Source organism: Muntiacus reevesi, chromosome 19, assembly GCF_963930625.1.
Source record: "Muntiacus reevesi chromosome 19, mMunRee1.1, whole genome shotgun sequence".
Taxonomy (NCBI): domain Eukaryota; kingdom Metazoa; phylum Chordata; class Mammalia; order Artiodactyla; family Cervidae; genus Muntiacus; species Muntiacus reevesi.
Window position 1 is genome coordinate 46,333,099 of NC_089267.1, and position 19,042 is coordinate 46,352,140.

Consider the following 19,042-nt stretch of genomic DNA (forward strand, 5'->3'; position numbering starts at 1 on the left):
ATTGATGAGGTTACTTATTATATTTTTTTAATAGCAGAATTGCATGTAACCTGAGTGACCACTGGAGCATCACTAAATACACTATGACACATTCACACAGTGCAAAATATGGTCTTACACTATGAAGAAAATGAATTCTATAAACATGATTTCTATATACATGAAAAATAGATCTTCCAAGATACTGTTTAAAGAAATGTTTTTAACTTAACTATTCCCCTTTTATTTTTAAAACTTGGTGAAGAATATAAATATGTGTTTGTTTTAGAATGAGAATCAGGTGATGAGAATATCCATGTTGCAGAGACTATTTACTATATATATAATATATATATATATATACATACTTTGAACCATACAAATATATCACCTATTCAAAATAATAAATAAAATGTAAAAAAAATAATAAAAGGAACTAAAAGCTTTGGGAATGCTATCCTTGGAGGAACTAATCTTGCTTTTTTTTTCTGTTTTTTGAATGTCAAAACAGATATAAAAATGACTTAGGTAATAAAAATGATTACCTAAAATTTGGAGTTAGCCTTCAGTTTTCCTTCTTTCTCATATTTGCCCCAACTTACCTTGTGTCCTTATATATTTGAACTCGCCTGTAATCTCTAGACAATTTCGACCTAAGAAAAGAAATGAAGCTTAAACACAATCGTATTCTTAATGAATGCCTCCTTTTGTCTTAATAAGTTAACACTTTCCCTCATTAGAAAGGTGTTTATTCCAACATAAGGGGGAGGTGTGAGTTCACCTCTGTAAAATCACAAAGGGTGGAGACTTTGTAAACATAATCAAAACAAAGTTTGATACATATGCATTCTATGCATATGTATGATTCTATGCACATCTGCATAGAAGTTAGATTTCAGTGATTTGCTTTTATACATCCTTCATTTCATGGGAGGAAATCATCTTTGAATCATTAAGAAATATCTATTTTGGACTCAAGTCAGAAAACTTCAGAAATCAAAGGGAGATAAAGTAGTTTGAAGCATGATATAATTTTATCTTGAAGGCCATATTTTTGCTTTTCTAAGCTCATGTGTTACCTGAAAATTTAAAGGGATCATTTTTATTCTTCTCCAGAGTTATTGAACTGACAGGAGATGTAACTCCTGATATGAAATCCATTGCCAAGGCTGACCTTATCGTGACCACACCAGAGAAGTGGGATGGAATCAGCCGAAGCTGGCAAAATAGGAACTATGTAAAGCAAGTCACTATTCTCATCATAGACGAGATCCATCTGCTGGGTGGGTACCACTGCATCCGAATCCAGTGTACAAACTTGGACTCCTCATACCTACAGCAGCTAGCATCAGGGCTTATTAAATGATTAACTTCCATTATTCCTCTTTCTTAGGGGAGGAAAGAGGCCCTGTTCTAGAAGTCATTGTATCTCGAACGAATTTCATCTCATCCCACACAGAAAAGCCTGTTAGGATAGTTGGACTATCCACTGCATTAGCTAATGCCAGAGACCTTGCTGACTGGCTCAACATCCGTCAGGTATGTGAAAGATTGGTCAACCAGACATTGCATGGTATGGGCCAGGGCCTTATTAAGGAGGCACTAGGATATTATAAAGTATGAAAACTGGAAATGGTTTCTCTCTCATTTTTACTCCAGATGGGCTTGTTCAACTTCCGACCGTCAGTACGCCCAGTTCCACTGGAAGTTCACATTCAGGGTTTCCCAGGTCAACATTACTGTCCTCGTATGGCTAGTATGAATAAGCCTACATTTCAGGGTAAGCTTCAGATTTCCTGGGATGAATAACAGCCGTTTTGTATGGTAGCCTTTAAATGCGTTCTAAATGTCGTGAGCTTGTTTGAAAGGGTGGTGCTGCTCCGACTTCTACAAATATCTAGAACTATTTACCTTAACTGTTGAGGAATATTAATATATGTTGAACTGACTATTGAAAATTTGATTTCATAAGTGATAATGTCTTCATGGTAGAATAAATGTATGTAGTCTAAAAAAATCAAATTATTCTTAAAATTAATTTATTAAGGTATTATGATAGTAACTTGAGTAAATGACAAGTAGAATATTTATTTTAGACTCATAATATTAATTTTAATCAGGATCATCTGAAAAATTTCATTACTTTTTTTGGCTATGTATCTGTTTATGTTTTATTTTTTGTTTTTCCCTTTCTAACAAATTAGGCAAGCAGGAAAGATTTAAGAATAACACTCCTATTTTATTGAAACATGTTTTCATGTTTAGGCTACATAAGGAATATTTATTATATCAATTAAAAATAACCTCCAAAATAAATTCTCTAATGTGAACTGCTGTTGATTGTGAGGTGACAGTTGTGAGGTGACTTTTTAGCTGCTGTAATTAGCCTTATGACAGAAGCAAAGTATTGATTGTGAACTGGAGACCAATCTTGGCAGTTCAGATTATTTACACCTCCACAGAAGCATTGTACAAAATCACTAATGAACAATAAATCTGCCGTGAGCTGTTCAGCCACACCTGTTCTTGCAGCAGCAAAAATCCATTAAATGTTTGAGGTTTAAAAAAGAGGCAAATTCATTCATTCATGATTATGTGCACCAATGATACCAATATTGTACTAATATGTATATTTTAAATGTGTCTCTAATATGATTTATCAAAGCATTACCATTTGCATTCTATAAATTCTGATCAACTGTGAATGTGTTAATTTTTCATAGTATATTTGATAGATTGGTTCCATTTAAGGAATGACTGATTCCAAACCAGTGATTGAAATGAAGCATTTTATATTATGTAAATCAATAGTAAATTAACTATACCTACACTTCTCTAAATATTGCATAAGTACAGCAGCTATCCTTGTAAACTCTTTATAAAGAGACCTGTAGTGAATACTATATTTCTTTGAGTTTGCATTTATGATTTTGTGGTAGCTTTATTTCTCACTCTTAGGTATAAATATAGCCAAGGTCATGTCAACATTTCCATTATGAACCTTGTTCTTTTAGCCCATAAAAAGAAATTCTGCAGCTCACATTTCAAACAAGAAACTACAAGGAAGTTGTACTTTTTAGTATAAAAATTTCTAATACCTCTGACTGTTTTAAGAGACCTATGTACACATAAATATAAATTCTCTTTGTGCCATCTTATCAGTATTTCGGAACCTATGCATAGCAAAGAAACTTCAACTCCAGTTAAGTCAAATGATTTGTGTGGCTCTTTAAGTAATATTTTTTCAGGCTTATTACCCACTTTTCAAACTATCATCTTCTGTTTGTCTGCTCCCTATGTGCCATCACTCAGACATGGATTCAAGCATGGTATTTTCTTCAGCTCCCTTCTGCCTTCTCTTATCTTCCCACTTGAAACCTTATGCTTACATTTGGGGGAAAACATTTTTCTGACATATCTGATTAATTTATTGATATAAACTCACTTAATTTTTCTATCTACTGGTAACAGTAGATATCAGTTACCAGTAGTACTGGTAACAGGACAAAAATAAAAGAAATTTTTTGTGGCTTTCCTTCAACCCACCCCCACCCCCACCCCTGCCTCAGATCTTGATTCTCTCTCCAGACCCCAGGACCAACTAACTCTGCAATATCATTGCTTAGGCAAGCAGAAACACAACTCAAAAATAGAAAACCCAACCTAAGGTTTAGTATCCGTCACAGTTGTATCCATATACAGTTGTTTATGGAGAGTCTCAGCTTTTAAATCTCCTCCCTTGGCAGGTCAGAATGGAACCAGGAGTCAAGACAGTTCAGTCTTCCCTGTCTTGGGCAGAAATTTCTCCTAAGTAGAGACAGCTACCTTTCCTTTCCTATTATTTATCCAGTATAATGTCAGAACCAGATAGTAGCTCAGATAATGCTAAATTTCATGACCAAATTAAGAATTCAATTAAATCATTTACATCCTTAGTTTTCATGCATTTATTTGACATCCTAATGAAATTCAGATTCTGGTTTAAGTGGCTTACTGTCTTATTTTCTACAACTTTTTAACAGCAATTAGAAGCCATTCTCCAGCCAAGCCTGTTTTGATATTTGTCTCATCAAGACGTCAAACTCGTCTTACTGCTTTGGAATTGATAGCCTTTCTAGCTACTGAAGAAGATCCAAAGCAGTGGTTGAATATGGATGAAAGAGAAGTAAGCAACATATTTTAATTCTACTTCTTACACCTGTCAAATTAGTGTGTATTATAGTATAATAGGAATTACATATATAACTATGTTTAGTTTTAATCTATTTATTACCGTTGCTGTTGGTTAGTCCTAAGTCATGTCCAACTCTTTGCAACCCCGTGGACTGTAGCCCACTAGAATCCTCTGTCCATGGGATTTCCCAGGGAAGAATACTGGAGTGGGTTGCCATTTCCTTCTCCAAGGGATCTTCCTGGATCAGGAGTTCAATCCACGTCTCCTGTGTTGGCAGGTGGATTCTTTACCACTGAGCCCCCCAGGCTGTCCATTTATTACTGTATTTCTCCCTTTAACTTCATCACCTATGTATATTTTAATATTTGGCCAAGTTTTTCCATAATATTTGAGTGTTCACTCCTGTTGAAATTCATAATCAATTCTGCAAAATTAACTTTGTATCAACTATATAACTTGACCATCTTCAAAACTTTAGAAAACACTGATAAAGATGTAAAAATTAAAAGCCTGTTATTGTCCTTTAAGTAATAAGCATCACTAAAATGTTTTCATATCTGCCTAATTCTATTATATGACTATTCTATTGTATTTTTCTCCTATAATTAAATAATCATTCATCTTTATTATTATAGGTTTTTCTTTATTTAGAGTTATTTCCTGAGCACAAACTTATAAATTTAAAATTAATGGTTCAAATAATGTAGCCATTTTTAATAATTTTTCATACACACTGATAATTACTTTCCAAAAAGGCTGTACCAATTTTGATTATCCCTACTGGTATATGAATTGTCAGCAGTGTATGAGAGTAACAGTCTCACTACATGCTCACTTGTTGTAATTTATTGTTATAGATAAAATGTTTCTTGTTTTAGTGTTTTAATGTGTGCCTTAATTTTTTTGTGGTTGAACTTTTTTTTCCATATATTTAATTTTATTCTCTTTTGTCCCTTCATTCCTCTGAGCTTTTATCTGTTGCAGTACAGCATTTTTCCGATTTGGGTGGGAGCCTTACCAAATTGAAATACCATATACACATACATACACCCCTAAAATTTTATACAGGCATACCTTAGAGTATTGTGGATTGTGTTCCAGACTACTGCAATAAAGCAAACATTGCTTTAAGCTAATCACACAAAATTTTTCCTTTTCTAGTGCTTAATAAAATTTATATTTACACTATACTATAGTCATTTAAGTGTGCAATAGCATTATGTCTTTTAAAAAGTACATAACTTAATCTATTCTAAAAAGACTGTATTGCTAAAAAAAAAAAAATTCACTATGATCATCTGAGCCTTCCATAATGGTAATATCAAAGATCACTGATCACAGATAATCATAACAAATAATGATGAAAAAGTTTGAAATATTGAGGGAATTGCCAAAATTTGACACAGAGACATGAAGTGAGCAAATGTTGTTGGAAAAATGATGTTGATAGACTTGTTCAACATTAAATTGCCACAGACCTTCCATTTGTAAAGAAAAAATAAAGCCACATTATTTGCAAAACACAATAAATTGAGGTATGCCTGGTATGAGGCATGTCACTCATGAAGTATCTTACTTTTTTCCATATGTATGTGTTAGTTACATATACATGTATTAACCTTTCATCTGCTTTATTAGTAAATTTTGGTAGTTCACTGAGTGTCCTTTAGTTTTTTCAAATGGCGGTGTTTGCATTTTATGTGAAACAGTCTGTTAATGTGATTCTTTGTGATTCTTTCCAATACTTCTAAATGTAAGTATTCCTCCTGTCTCCTACCGTAGATTGATAGATGGTGATTTTTTCTTTCTTACACTTTTCTGGTTTTTTAAAATATGTTCCTAGCTGGAGTTATGATTGAAAAAGAGTAGGTGAAATCAGTGACACAACTGTTGCATCGTCTTCCTTCCCCCTGCACATCTCCCCTTTTCCATCTCGTGTAGCCTGAGGAGCAGTGAACACAGCGCTCCTAGCCTGCTCGAGCCGGTCTCAGCAGTCACTTATCCCTCCCCGTCCATGTCACAGCTCGTTTAGGGCTGGATGGCACTGTGTATATTACAGTCATAGGTTAACACTGGTTAACTAGCAACAGTTAATATTTCAAGATGTTCTTATGTAGGACCACAGATGACCTTATTAATCTCTAATAAGTAGCAGAACCCAAAATTAACTTCATGTAAAGGCTATCACATGACCCGTGAAGTAGGGCGAAAGCTATCATTTATCCTTCAAGTGTCATCATTACTCCTTTAATGCAATTTGTAGGCATATACAAGGTATATAATTCAAGATAATTTAGAATCAAAATAATTTTGTCAAAAGTTCCATATCCTGTGTTATGTACTTATTATGCCCAAATAATGACCCTGTTGTATTTAAACATTATCTTGACTTAAAGGAAATGCTGAAAAATAGATGTATGAAATATATACCTGTATACAGTTTAGTTTATATACAGCATCTGTCTAGCCTTATTTTCTCTTTGGTTTTGTTTTTTTTCCTCTTGTGTCTTATCGCTAGCAGTGTTCCCAATGGAGACTTTTCTTTGAAGTCAGGGTATAAGGTACCTATTTACATTTGGGGATGTGTGCTCAAAGCATATTTATATAAGAACTATGCGTTTAGCACATGTGTGACTCACATGAACCTCAAACGTGAACCTCGTGTGCTCCCCCCAGCTGCAGTTCAACTCTGCTATTCTTTATTTTTCATTTAAAGGTGTGAGACTTTAGAAACTCTGGACTGCTCACCATTGTATGAAACTACTTCCCTGTTTTGTTTTGTTTTCTTAATCAGCAAAAAAATCTATCATCAAGGCTCATTAGAAAGTACAGAAATTACTTACATGGTTTTTGCTGTTCCATATATTTCATTGCTAAAATAGGCCATTTGGAAAGTATGTCATTTCTGGACATTTTCTTTCACTAAGCCCATCTCAAGAATAAGACAACCCAAGCTTTGTTTTTATTCCTGCCACTAAAAGCCATCACCTTTAAAGTCAAATTCTCTGAGGGTTTACAATTGATTATTATGCAAATTCATCTGGTTATACTATAACCTACTATAGAGTAGCTTTTCATTGTTGAGTCCTCTAAATAAGTTAGGACTTTTCAAGACTCTAATTTTTGTAAGCGTTACTCTCCATGATATCCTGGCCTAGACATTTAGTGACTACTCCTGTTGCTGCTTCTTAGTGTCAGGTTGGTGTTCTGTGGTAGGTCATGAGTACTCTGGGTAGGACTCTCGTGTTGACTACTTGAGCATTCAAAGGAGGCAGGGAAGCATGGGGCAGTTATCCTGGCAGCTATAGAGTAGGGAGACCCAGTGGAAGACAGTAGCATCAAAATAATTCTTCAGTTGAATGGTGTGAAGTCAGGAAGTGTCCCTAGATGTGGAGGTGGGAGGGGATGGATTCAGGGGAGAGAGGAAAGAAAGCTAGGGCAAATCTGAAGAGGACGGAGAAAGAGAAGGTGGCCAAGGAAGAATATAAGTGTGCTATATTGATTCTTAGCAAAGACAAAAGAAACTATCCAGCTAGATTCTTAACCCAGTAAAGCCTCAAAGTAAAGTATTAGAAAATATCACTGATGTGAAATCATACTGCAGAATGAGAAAACTCATTCTGTAATAATAGTGATGTTCTTTCATATTTGCCCTTATGAAGCCTCCTCCAGTGATTCCAAAGGTTGGCGGGCATGTGCTGCTATGCGTCTGATCTCTCGGTTGGATAGCCACCACTTCCACCATTAACCCCAAATGGTTGGGTCTTGCATCAGTCTCTCAAGCTTATTGCAAAATTCATATTTAAATTGAAGAAAGTAGGGAAAGCCTCTAGACCATTCAGGTATAACCTAAACCAAATCCCTTATGATTGTACATACAGCAGAAGTGACAAATAGATTCAAGGGATTAGATCTGATAAAGTGCCTGAAGAACTATGGACGGAGGTTCATAACATTGTACAGGAGGCCGTGATCAAAACCATCCCCAAGAAAAAGAAATTCAAAAAGGCAAAATGGTTATCTGAGGAGGACTTACAAATAGCTGAGAAAAGAAGAGAAAGGCAAAGGAGAAAAGGAAAGATATATCCATCTGAATGCAGAGTTCCAAAGAGTAGCAAGGAGAGATAAGAAAGCTTTCTTAAGTGATCAATGCAAAGAAATAGAGGAAAACAATAGAATGAGAAAGACTAGATAAAATTAGAGATACCAAGGGAATATTTCATGCAAAGATGGGTACAATAAAGGACAGAAACAGTGTGGACCTAACAGAACCAGAAGCTATTAAGAAGAGGTGACAAGAATACACAGAAGAACTGTACAAAATAGATCTTCATGGCCCAGATAACCATGATGGTGTGATCACTCACCTCTCACCAGACATCCTGGAGTGCGAAGTCAAGTGGGCCTTAGGAATCATCACTATGAACAAAACTAGTGGAATTCCAGCTGAGCTATTTCAGATCCTAAAAGATAATGCTATTAAAGTGCTGCACACAGAATGCCAGCAAATTTTAAAACTCAGCAAGGCCACAGGACTGGAAAAGGTCCGTTTTCATTCCAACCCCAAAGAAGGACAGTGCCAGAGAATGCTCAAACTACCGCACAATTGCACTTATCTCACATGCTAGCAACATAATACTCAAAATTCTCTAGGCTAGGCTTCAGCAGTATGTGAACCGTGAACTTCCACATGTTCAAGCTGGATTTAGAAAAGGCAGAGAAACCTAAGGTCAAATTGCCAACATCTGTTGGATCATCAAAAAAGCAAGAGAATTCCAGAAAAACATTTACTTCTGTATCATTGACTACACCAAAGCCTTTGACTGTGTGTATCACCACAAACTGTGAAAAATTCTTAAAGAGATGGAAATACCAGACCACCTTACCTGCCTCCTGAGAAATCTGTATGCAGATCAGGAAGCAACAGTTAGAACTGGACATGGAATGATAGACTGGTTCCAAATTGGGAAAGGAGTATGTCAAGGCTGTATATTGTCAACCTGCTTATTTAACTTATATGCAGAATATATCATGTGAAATGCCAGACTGGATGAAGCACAAGCTGCAATCAAGATGGCAGGAAGAAATATCAATAATCTCAGATATGCAGATGACACCATCCTTATGGCAGAAAGCAAAAAGGAACTAAAGAGCCGCTTGATGAAAGTAAAAGAGGAGAGTGAAAAAGGTGGCTTAAAGCTCAACATTCAAAAAACGAAGATCATGGCATCCAGTCCCATCACTTCATGGCAAATAGATGGGGAAACAATGGAAACAGTGACAGACTTTATTTTCCTGGGCTCCAAAATCACTGCAGATGGTGACTGCAGCCATGAAATTAAAAGACGCTTACTCCTTAGAAGAAAAGCTGTGACCAACCTAGACAGCATATTAAAAAGCAGAGACATTACTTTGCCAACAAAGGTCCATCGAGTCAAAGCCATGGTTTTTCCAGTAGTCATGTATGGATGAGAGAGTTGGACCATAGAGAAAGCTGAGCGCTGAAGAGTTGATGCTTTCAAACTGTGGTGTTGGAGAAGACTCTTAGGAGTCCCTTGGACTACAAGGAGATCAAGCCAGCCAATCCTAAAGGAAATCAGTCCTGAATATTCACTGGAAGGACTGATGCTGAAGCTGAAACTCCAATACTTTGGCCATCTGATGCAAAGAACTGACTCATTTGAAAATACCCTGATGGTGGGAATGATTGAAGGCATGAGGAGAAGGGGGACAACAGAGGATGAGATGGTTGGATGGTATAACCGACTCAATGGACATGAGTTTGAGCAAGCTCTGAGAGTTGGTGATGAACAGAGAAGCCTGGTGTGCTGCAGTCCCTGGGGTCACAAAGAGTTGGCCACCACTGAGCAACTGAAATGAGTTGAACTCAAGCTTCAAGTCCAAGACAGAATCATCTAAGTGCCTAAACTTCAGTATCTAGCATGCACTAGGAGTAAGGAATATCTTTTCCTCTTTGTCTTGTATTGACAGATGTTCAGGCACTGGCTGTCTATAAACAGTGAAGGTTCAGCACAGCCCTTCTGCTGCCCAAATGCATTCATGCACATTCTCTCCAGACCTTCACTTTAAATAAATAAATAAAAATCCCTCCTAACAATGCAGCTCTCCCTCATATAACCAAAATCCACTCATGCCTCCCCAAGGGAGGCAACTTTCAATTTTATCATTAGCTCCATTAATCCTAGATCTCTTGGTTATCCAGTCACCCTCTGGTTCTTTGGCAGTTCTCTCTAAATGTTCTCTGCTCAGTGTACTTAGTTATGAAGTTACCCACAGTCAACTCATGCTATATTTAACAGTGAGGATTGGGGACAGAGACATGACGTTAGTTAAACATGTAACATATTGTTAGTTAAATTATGGTATTGTGTACATAGACAGCAAGGGTAGAGGCCACCGTATGCAACTGATCAGAGAGATGTCTGTGATTTATTTTCTCTACTGCACATCACCTATACACGTCTTCTTCAACCAGCCCCTAAGCTAATTCAGATTCTCTGTTCCATGGAGTTACCAAAACCCACATTCCTGAAACATTGGAAGTTGACTGTTCATATATGTTTAATATAAAGGGTTTTTTTAAAAAAAAAAAAAAAAAAAAGCTTTGATTTATTTTCCAGATGTGAGAAGATTTCTGTGAGGTCCATTCAGAATTTCCCCTCCCCTTGTGGTATAGCAATAGCCCCATGTTTTCATCAGGGTCAGTTACCTAGACTATGTCAGGACCACATTTTGCTTGCTCACATAGCCCTGTGGCTCTTTCAGCTTCCATATAAGTTGTTACATCCCTTGGACGTTAAGTCTATAGAGAATAGCTAGAGGTATGGGGAAAGGAAACAAAAAACTCCCAGGTTGTTTATCAGCTCTGTTTGCAAGCATCAGCACACTTGGACTGTTTGGTTCCTGGAACTGTGTATTCCGGCAGCGAGAGCAGCAGTATCATTTAATGATTACTTAGTTCAGAGCATACACCTCATCCTACGAAATAGCACGCCAGCCTCACTGAAGGGATGTCTCAGCTGCCACTCTGAGTCGTTAATCTATAAAGCCCGCTCTTTCTGGGTAGTGAGAGACATAATAAGAAAAGTGGGTCTCCTGGCAGCCTTTGTCTTAATCTCTCTCTATCACGTGAGTTCCTCAGTCAGAAGCGAGATCATGATGATGCATAAGGCATTCAGTTATTCTATCCTAACTGAAGCCTTATTCAGTGACCCTACCATTCATGGCACTGGCAGGACATGATGGGCAGCACAGGAGAATCAAAATCTCTAGTGTCCATCCTAGACATCATCTCAAGTAGATGTCCGCTCTGTGCTCGAAAGGGTCCAGTATAATTTCAGTTGGCTGTCTGTTCCCACGGGGAAAGTACTTAGAACGGGCCCAGGCTCTTTTGCGTCCCTCGCATATTAGGCGCCGAGCGGCCCCAGCGGTGGGTCTGTCTGCCCGGGGAGATGGAAGCCTGTGTTTAGCTCAGGCGGAGTTCATCTCTCCCGCGATGGAGCAACTCAGTACATGAACCCGTTGCACAAGACCTCGGGCCTGGGACAGAGCCTGCTGGGTGCCCTCAGATGCCCGCTGGACGGTTAACAGCGTTTTCCACACTGCTGTTAGCTTTTTGGTAAACGTCTTCATGGGATGTAGGTAGCTGTTTATTCTCGGACCGTTTTAAAAGTTCATCCACATAGAGCTGCTTTCTTCCCACTTGTTCTCTGGTAGCACTGTTGCCAAGCTCCTGGCCGTTTGCCTGATCAGTAACTGCAGAGTAAAGAGTGGATCATGAGTTCGCTTCATCTCCATTTGCAGTAAAGTGACAGGGCAGTACATTACACTCTACTTTGACTTCTTTCCTTAGAGTCCTTCATGAGGTGACCACAATACCATGTCAGTGTACTTCTTATAGCGCTACCATCTTGTTCAAAGCCATTTGGAATTTTTCTTCCCTCAGTCAGTTGCACGTAAAAAGTGCCCCATGGGGCCTACGTGGGTGGACTGAAGTAGAAATGCTGTGCTAGGAATAGGCACACACATGGAAGGTTCATGGATCACATTTTGTAATATTTTTCCATTGGGTCCTTTTATTTCTACTAATGATGAGTGCTTATATGGCTGTATGATTCAGACAACATCCAATGCATGATCAGCAGCTTCGGTTGCAAGTTTACCTGACATTTTCATTAGGAATTCTTTCTCTCCCCTCTCAAAAATATCCATTAAATAATCCTCTCACTAAATCAATAGGTAGCTCTTAACAGAATTAGTGAAGTATTCATTTATTTAACGTCTATTTATTGAATGTCTACAGCTTACCAGGCACATGTGTTAGCCTTATTGATCCCAAATCTCAAAAAGCTTAAGTGAAGAAAATAGAAGTTTAAAAATATATACATGATTAAATAAATAGTTGATGTCAGTTATGAAAATTGCTATGGAAGAAGGCAGTTAGAAATGAAATAGAATAGAGGGATGGGAGGTTCTTCATTAAGTAGAATGGTCAGAGAAGACTTCTCTAAAAAGATGACATTTAAGCTGAGCACCGAAACATGAAAACGAGCTGGCTAGGCCAAGAGAGATGATAACAGTCTTGCAGGTGAAGGGACAGCATGTTAAAGGAACTGAGAGAAGATCAGGTTCAGCTGGAGCAGAATAAGCTAGGAGGAGGTGGGTACAAGTTATGTTTGAGAGACAAGCCAGAGCCAGCTCAGGCAAGGCCACTGACCCCTGGATAAGGAGTTTGGATTTTTATTCTCAGTACTATGAGAAGACACTCATGTGTTCAGGTATTAAGCCAACATTTATTGAGCTCCTTCTTATGTCAGAGGTTAAGTTCCTGCCCTGTGGGACTAACACTCTGGTGGGAATGATGGCTAATAAGCAAATATGTCAGATTGTGATCATTGATGTGGGGAGAAAAAATAATCAAAGCAAAGAGTATAGGGGTGCCAGGGATAGTACTGAAATGCCGTACATCAATGCAAGTTGAGGAGGCCTCCCTGATGAAGGTACTTTTGAACAGAGAAGAACTGAAGGAAGTGAGGAAGCAAACTAAACTGATATCTAAGGGAGGGGGTGTCCCCAGGCCTTGAAAGGTTTTAAGCTAAACTTTTTAAAATCACTTTTGCTTTTTAGTGGAAAATAGTTTGAAGTGGAAGTATGCTGGTAAAGAATCCGCCTGCAATGCAGGAGACCCCAATTCGAATCCTGGGTCAGGAAGATCTGCTGGAGAAGAGATAGGCTACCCACTCCAGTACTCTTGGGCTTCTTGGTGGCTCAGCTGGTAAAGAACCTGCTTGTAATGTGGGAGACCTGAGTTCGATCCCTGAGTTGGGAAGATCCCCTGGAGAAGGGAACGGTTGCCCACTCTAGTATTCTGGCCTGGAGAATTCCATGGAATGTATAGTCCCTGGGGTCACAAAGAGTCAGACACAACTGAGTGACTTTCACTTTCACTTCACTTTGCTGCTTGGTGGAAAATAGTTTGAAGTGGAAGTATGCTTGGAATTAATGATGGTGGTGACCTCGAGGCCACCAAAGAGTGGTAAGAGTAGGAATTAAAAGATGTATTTGGGATTAGATTCAATAGGACTGTCTAACAGATGAGAAATGGTGATTGAAAAAATGAAAAGAATCAAGAATGGTGCCCCGGTTATTAACCCTAAACGTCTGAGTAAATAATAGTATTGTGTGTTGAAATGGGGAGAGCTGAGACTGTAGGAATAGAGAGGAAGAAGGAGACAGATTTAGGATGGAAAGAAGAAGACAGAAAACAGATTTGAGCTTTAAAAACAAAAGGAAAGAAAAAGGGGGAGAAGTTGTGTTTTTGACATATTAAATTATATCTCTAAGACTCTCAACCCTGGAGGAGAGTAGACTCAACAGTCTACTGCAGTATTCTTGCCTGGAGAATCCCCATGGACAGAGGAGCCTGACGGGCTCCGTGGGGTTGCACAGAGCTGGACATGACTAAACACAGCACAACAAGACTTGCAAGTGAAGATTCAAGGCAGTTAAATATAGTAAGTCTGTGAAACACACAGTGTGAGTGAGACGAACACATGAACTTGGGAGCATCTGCGTAGAAGCAGCCTTCGAACCCAGGTGAGCACCTGAGACCCTCAGAGATGTGGAGTCGGAAGGCAGGCCTGAGGGACTGTCATCGTGAGCTCAGGTAGAACATGAGGAGCTGGCAAAGGACCCAGAGAAAGTGGTGCCAGTGTGGAAGGACAGCGTCCTGAACTCTGTAGGCAAGAGGGGTTCATGAAGGAAGGAGTGCTTGGCTCCATTAGATGTTAATGGGAGTTGAGTGAGATGAGAACAGAGAAACACTCATGGGATTTAGCACTTGGGTGTCTGAATGAACTTGGCAAGTACGGCCAGTGACATGTTGTGAACATAAGCCAGTTTGGAATGAGCTGAGTAAATGGGTGGGCGGGGAAGGAAATGGAAGCAAATAACATATACAGCTCCTTCTAGAAGCTTTTCTATGTAATTTAATTAATGTTATAATTTAGTACCTAACAAGTATGGTCTGTTGGATTCTGCCAAATATTCTGCAGTCTAGTTCAGCATGCAGGGTGAATGGTGCTGAGATCTGGAGAGTTGCCAGCCTGCTCTGCAAGATAAAAGAGCAGAGGGAACACCCTTTCTTCTGAGTGGGTTTCCTGATTGAAAGCTCAGAATACCGCGCTGATTTCATCACTCACACTTTGGATGAGATGCATATCTGGAATGGGAAAACAGAACCCTGGCTGAAGATTAGACTTTATTCTTCAGTCTGTCTTACATTCTCCTCCTCATCTCCTCTACTTATCTGTCCAGTTAGCAGCATAGCTAACCTTTTCTTCCTCCACACTGTTAAATAAGGTCCAGGTAGCTGAAAGAAAAAGCACATCAAAGAGAACTACCTTTTTTTTTTTTTTTTATTCCTTGCATCCTTACAAGTAGGAATGAATTAAGCACAATTCTACAATACTTTTTGCCCTAAAGGTCCCGCACCACAATGTTTGGGTTGTATTCTAAGGTCTACGGTACCACCAGAAGGTAGATTCAGGGAAATAATCTGAAGCAGGGAAGGGAATAGCTTTCTGACTGTATAAAAGGAATCCAGATGTGGGAACATGAAAATCAGAGTGTGGAAGATAAAAATTCCTTGAAACATAGTATTGTTAAACAATACTGTTAATTTGTTAATTCAAATTAATTGGCTGTATGACTTATGTAGATGACATTGAACATTATTAGGGAAATGTGCTAATTATAATTTTATACAATGCTTCAAAGTGAATCCTTGAAATACTGCATAGGTACACAGTAGGAGCACATTCATGAAAAGTAGAACTGATGTTATTTCCACATGTTTAATGGGGGTTCCCAGGTGGCTCAGTGGTAAAGAATCCTCTTAGCAATGCCGGAGATGCTGGTTGGATTCCTGGGTGGGAAGATTCCTTGGAGGAGAAAAAGCAACCCACTCCAGCATTCTTGCCTGGAAAATTCCATGAACAGAGGAATTCCATGGAAGGCTACAGTACATGGGGTTGCAAAAGAGTCGGACACAACTGAGCAACTTGAGCAGGCATGCACACCACATGCTTAATACTGAAGGAATTTTTTGATGCTTGAAAACTTTTCTCTTTTTAAGCTAAACATAACTCATCCAACTACAGTACAAGTAAAGCCTTCATAGATGAACTCTAGGTTTATACAAAATCATCACAAGTTCAGGTTCGGTGGAGTTTCTACTACTGACATTTTACTATAGCTTTCTTTGGTTCATTTGCTTTTTCATTCAACATATATATACTGACCTCTTCCTATAAGTAAGAATTTAGCACCAGACTTTGAAGATGGATGTTGGGATTTTTGAAAATCAGAAATTAAGTTGACTGTAATGAGGGTAACCATATTTTCAACTTAAAGGATCTGTTTTATCAAATTAAAATAGATTTAGTTCATGATACAAAAGTCCCGTCCCACATGCTTTCTATTTTCATCAAGCTTCAGACCTCTTAAGGACTATCCAATACAGAAGACTATTAGGCTCAGAATGTTAAGTATCAAAACAGACATTATCTACAGATTTGCTGAGCATTGGACATTTGAACTGAGTTGGGCCTCATGAAATGTTTGTATAATTAAGGGCAGCCTCAAGATAGGAGACTTTTCTTTTTTATTTTGTCTTAGTTTATATCATATATGTCCTATTGACTAAAGAGGTAAAGCTCTTGTTATGTTTAGTAAGAACTGATATATTTATCAAGTGCTTTAATCGTTCCCTAAAGGCTTACCTTATCCTATTTAATCATGGATTCTGGGAGGATTGCTCCTGTTATCCCAGTTTTACAGATGCAGGAACTAAAAACTTAAAAGAATTAAGTGACTTGCCCAATAGCACAAAGCAAGGGAGCAGAGCATGAGAGCTGCAGATCAGAGTGGCTATCTCAGAGTTGTGCTTTTTAATTGCCCCACATAGTTATGGAATCATGGACAACATGCTGTCTAGAGAAGATGGAAAAGTCGAAGTGGGAGTGTGTGTCTTGATAGGGATGGTAGCTAAAATATCAAATGCAAGCAACCAAGAAGAACTGTGCCATTTTCAATAATGACAGGTGATAGTTTAGAGAAGATAATTGTAAGTATCCTTCATTTTGAGCATAGGAGAAGAAATCAACAGTAAAAAAGAAATAGATTTGCAAATCATCTGTATAGAGTTTCCCAGCTGTGTGAGTCTGGGACATCACCCATGATTTCAAATCTCACCTATTTTTTTCATACTGTTTAAAACAACGAGGTCTAGCCCTCAGTCAAGTGGATGATGTCATTATTTCAAGTAGGTACTTGAAACATCGCTCATTCACGTGGTGGTTAGAGGGTGGCATTGTGGTTGAGAGCGTGGACTAGATCCTGGCTTCTTAGGTTCAGGACTGACTGCCCACTGCAAGCTGGTGACCTTAGTCGGATGTTTCACTTCTGAGCTCATCCTTTAGTCTATGAAAGGACGATAGTAATCCTATCCCAACAGGATTCTTGTGAGGATTAAATGTATTAGTACATTTAATGTGCACAGGACAGACCTAGAACAGAGTTAAATGTTCAGTAAATGTCATTACATTGAATAGCACTTTTTAAAACAGATATTCTTTTTGCTGAAAGCTCTGTGGTAAAATTGATCATATATTCATAATCTTTTACTTGTGATCCTTCACAGATTTAATTCATATTAATATAGTATTTGTTTGCTTAAAATTATGCTGCTTAAGATTATAACGCTGTAATGTGCCTTTTATCAGCTTCCTCTGTATTTTGGTTATTGTTTAATGTTTATTTATTTACTAGTTTATCTGGCTGCCCCGGGTCTCAGTTGCAGCATGTGAGGCCTTTGCTGGTCACGCAGGATCTTTTGTCGCGGCGCACGGACTCTCTACTTGTGGCTCTCAGGCTCAGTCGTTGGAGCCTGCAGGCTCATTAAGTTGGAAATGTTGCTCTGCAGCATGTGGGACCTCAGGAATCAAACCCACGTCCCCTACATTGCAAGGCAGATTCTTAACTACTGGACCACCAGGAAAGTCCCTCTCTGCATTTTAAGAGCAGACATCTATGGAAATGCTCTCTAAGAATGTTTTGAAATTTGCACTCACCAAAGATTGAAATGAGCATAAAATACATGTTCAGAAATTAATAGTGTGAAAGTGTTAGTCCCTCAGTCATGTCTAAGTCTCTTTGCAACTCCACAGACTGTAGCCCACCAGGCTCCTCTGTCCATGGGATTCTCCAGGCCAGAGTACTGGAGTGGGTAGCATTCCCTTCTCCAGGGGCTCTTTCCAACCCAGGGATTGAACCCAGGTCTCCTGCATCGCAGACAGATTCTTTACCATCTCAGCCACCATATGAAGTGCTTATACTGGGATTTCCAATCAATAGCATAGTGAATTAAGTTGGAAATGTTAATAAAGAAAAAATTTTAATATCTCACCCTATAGCCCAGTTTTGATACTGCTATCATTAAGAATCAGACTAAATGCAAACATTGAAAATAATATTGTGTTTATTTAGCAGACATAGCAAAGATTTAGATCTTATTGTTTAGATTTCATTTACATATTTACTTCTCATATAATTGTATATTTGATCATTTATAAATACATTTGTATATTAACAGTATGGTAAATTACTTTGAGGTGTGGTTGTTTTGGGTCTCAGATTAGGGACAGGAGAATATGTTCTGAGGTGTATCGGTAAAGCTTGAAAACATACTACCTTAAATTAATTTTATTTAAAAATTTTTTTTCATATTAGTAGATCAAAAGAATGTTCTAAAGTGTTTCTTTTATTTTGTTTTTCCCCTTTAGTCTGTAGGGTGTATCATAAAGAAGTGTATTTTAAGAATAATAGTAATTATGAGGAAATGTTTTAACTTCATTTAACATCTGTGCCAGATGTGATGTATTTAATTATTTTTTTAAAAAAGAAAGTGTTTGTAACTTTCATTATTCTTCTTGTGGTGCATCTTTTATTGAGTGTTTTATACAATTGATAAGCATTATTCAGTGGCATATGGTCCGAGTCTGACGTGCTTTGAAAAGGGTACAGAGTTCCGATAATGAGGATTCTGTGAAAATGGGAAAACCAGCACAACAGCTATGCTTTGAGAAAGTATGGGTTTTTAGCATCTTGAAACAATATATCACACTCAAAGGGACAGATCTGGGCTGCACAATCTGTTAGCTCATTCTTGTCCAATCTGGTCTCCTCCTTTCTTTTGGAGCCAGCATTGTCATCAACTCACTGAATTATATTCTGACTGGAATGTATTTTAGGCCCAGAGTAATGTATCTACTTAAATGGAATCCTAGCTTTCTACAAAAGCTTTTTGAG

The 19,042-nt window shown here is 38.1% G+C and overlaps 1 protein-coding gene across 1 annotated transcript in view; it reads left to right on the top strand.

Annotated features, from left to right (window-relative positions):
- ASCC3 (activating signal cointegrator 1 complex subunit 3) overlaps positions 1 to 19,042 on the top strand; it is a 336,030-nt gene that overhangs the window by 223,425 nt on the left and 93,563 nt on the right. Inside the window, exons 27-30 of the mRNA XM_065911620.1 lie at positions 1,096 to 1,262; positions 1,373 to 1,518; positions 1,639 to 1,759; positions 4,002 to 4,144. Of these exons, the coding sequence (XP_065767692.1) occupies positions 1,096 to 1,262; positions 1,373 to 1,518; positions 1,639 to 1,759; positions 4,002 to 4,144 (577 nt within the window). The remainder of the gene's footprint in view (positions 1 to 1,095; positions 1,263 to 1,372; positions 1,519 to 1,638; positions 1,760 to 4,001; positions 4,145 to 19,042) is intronic.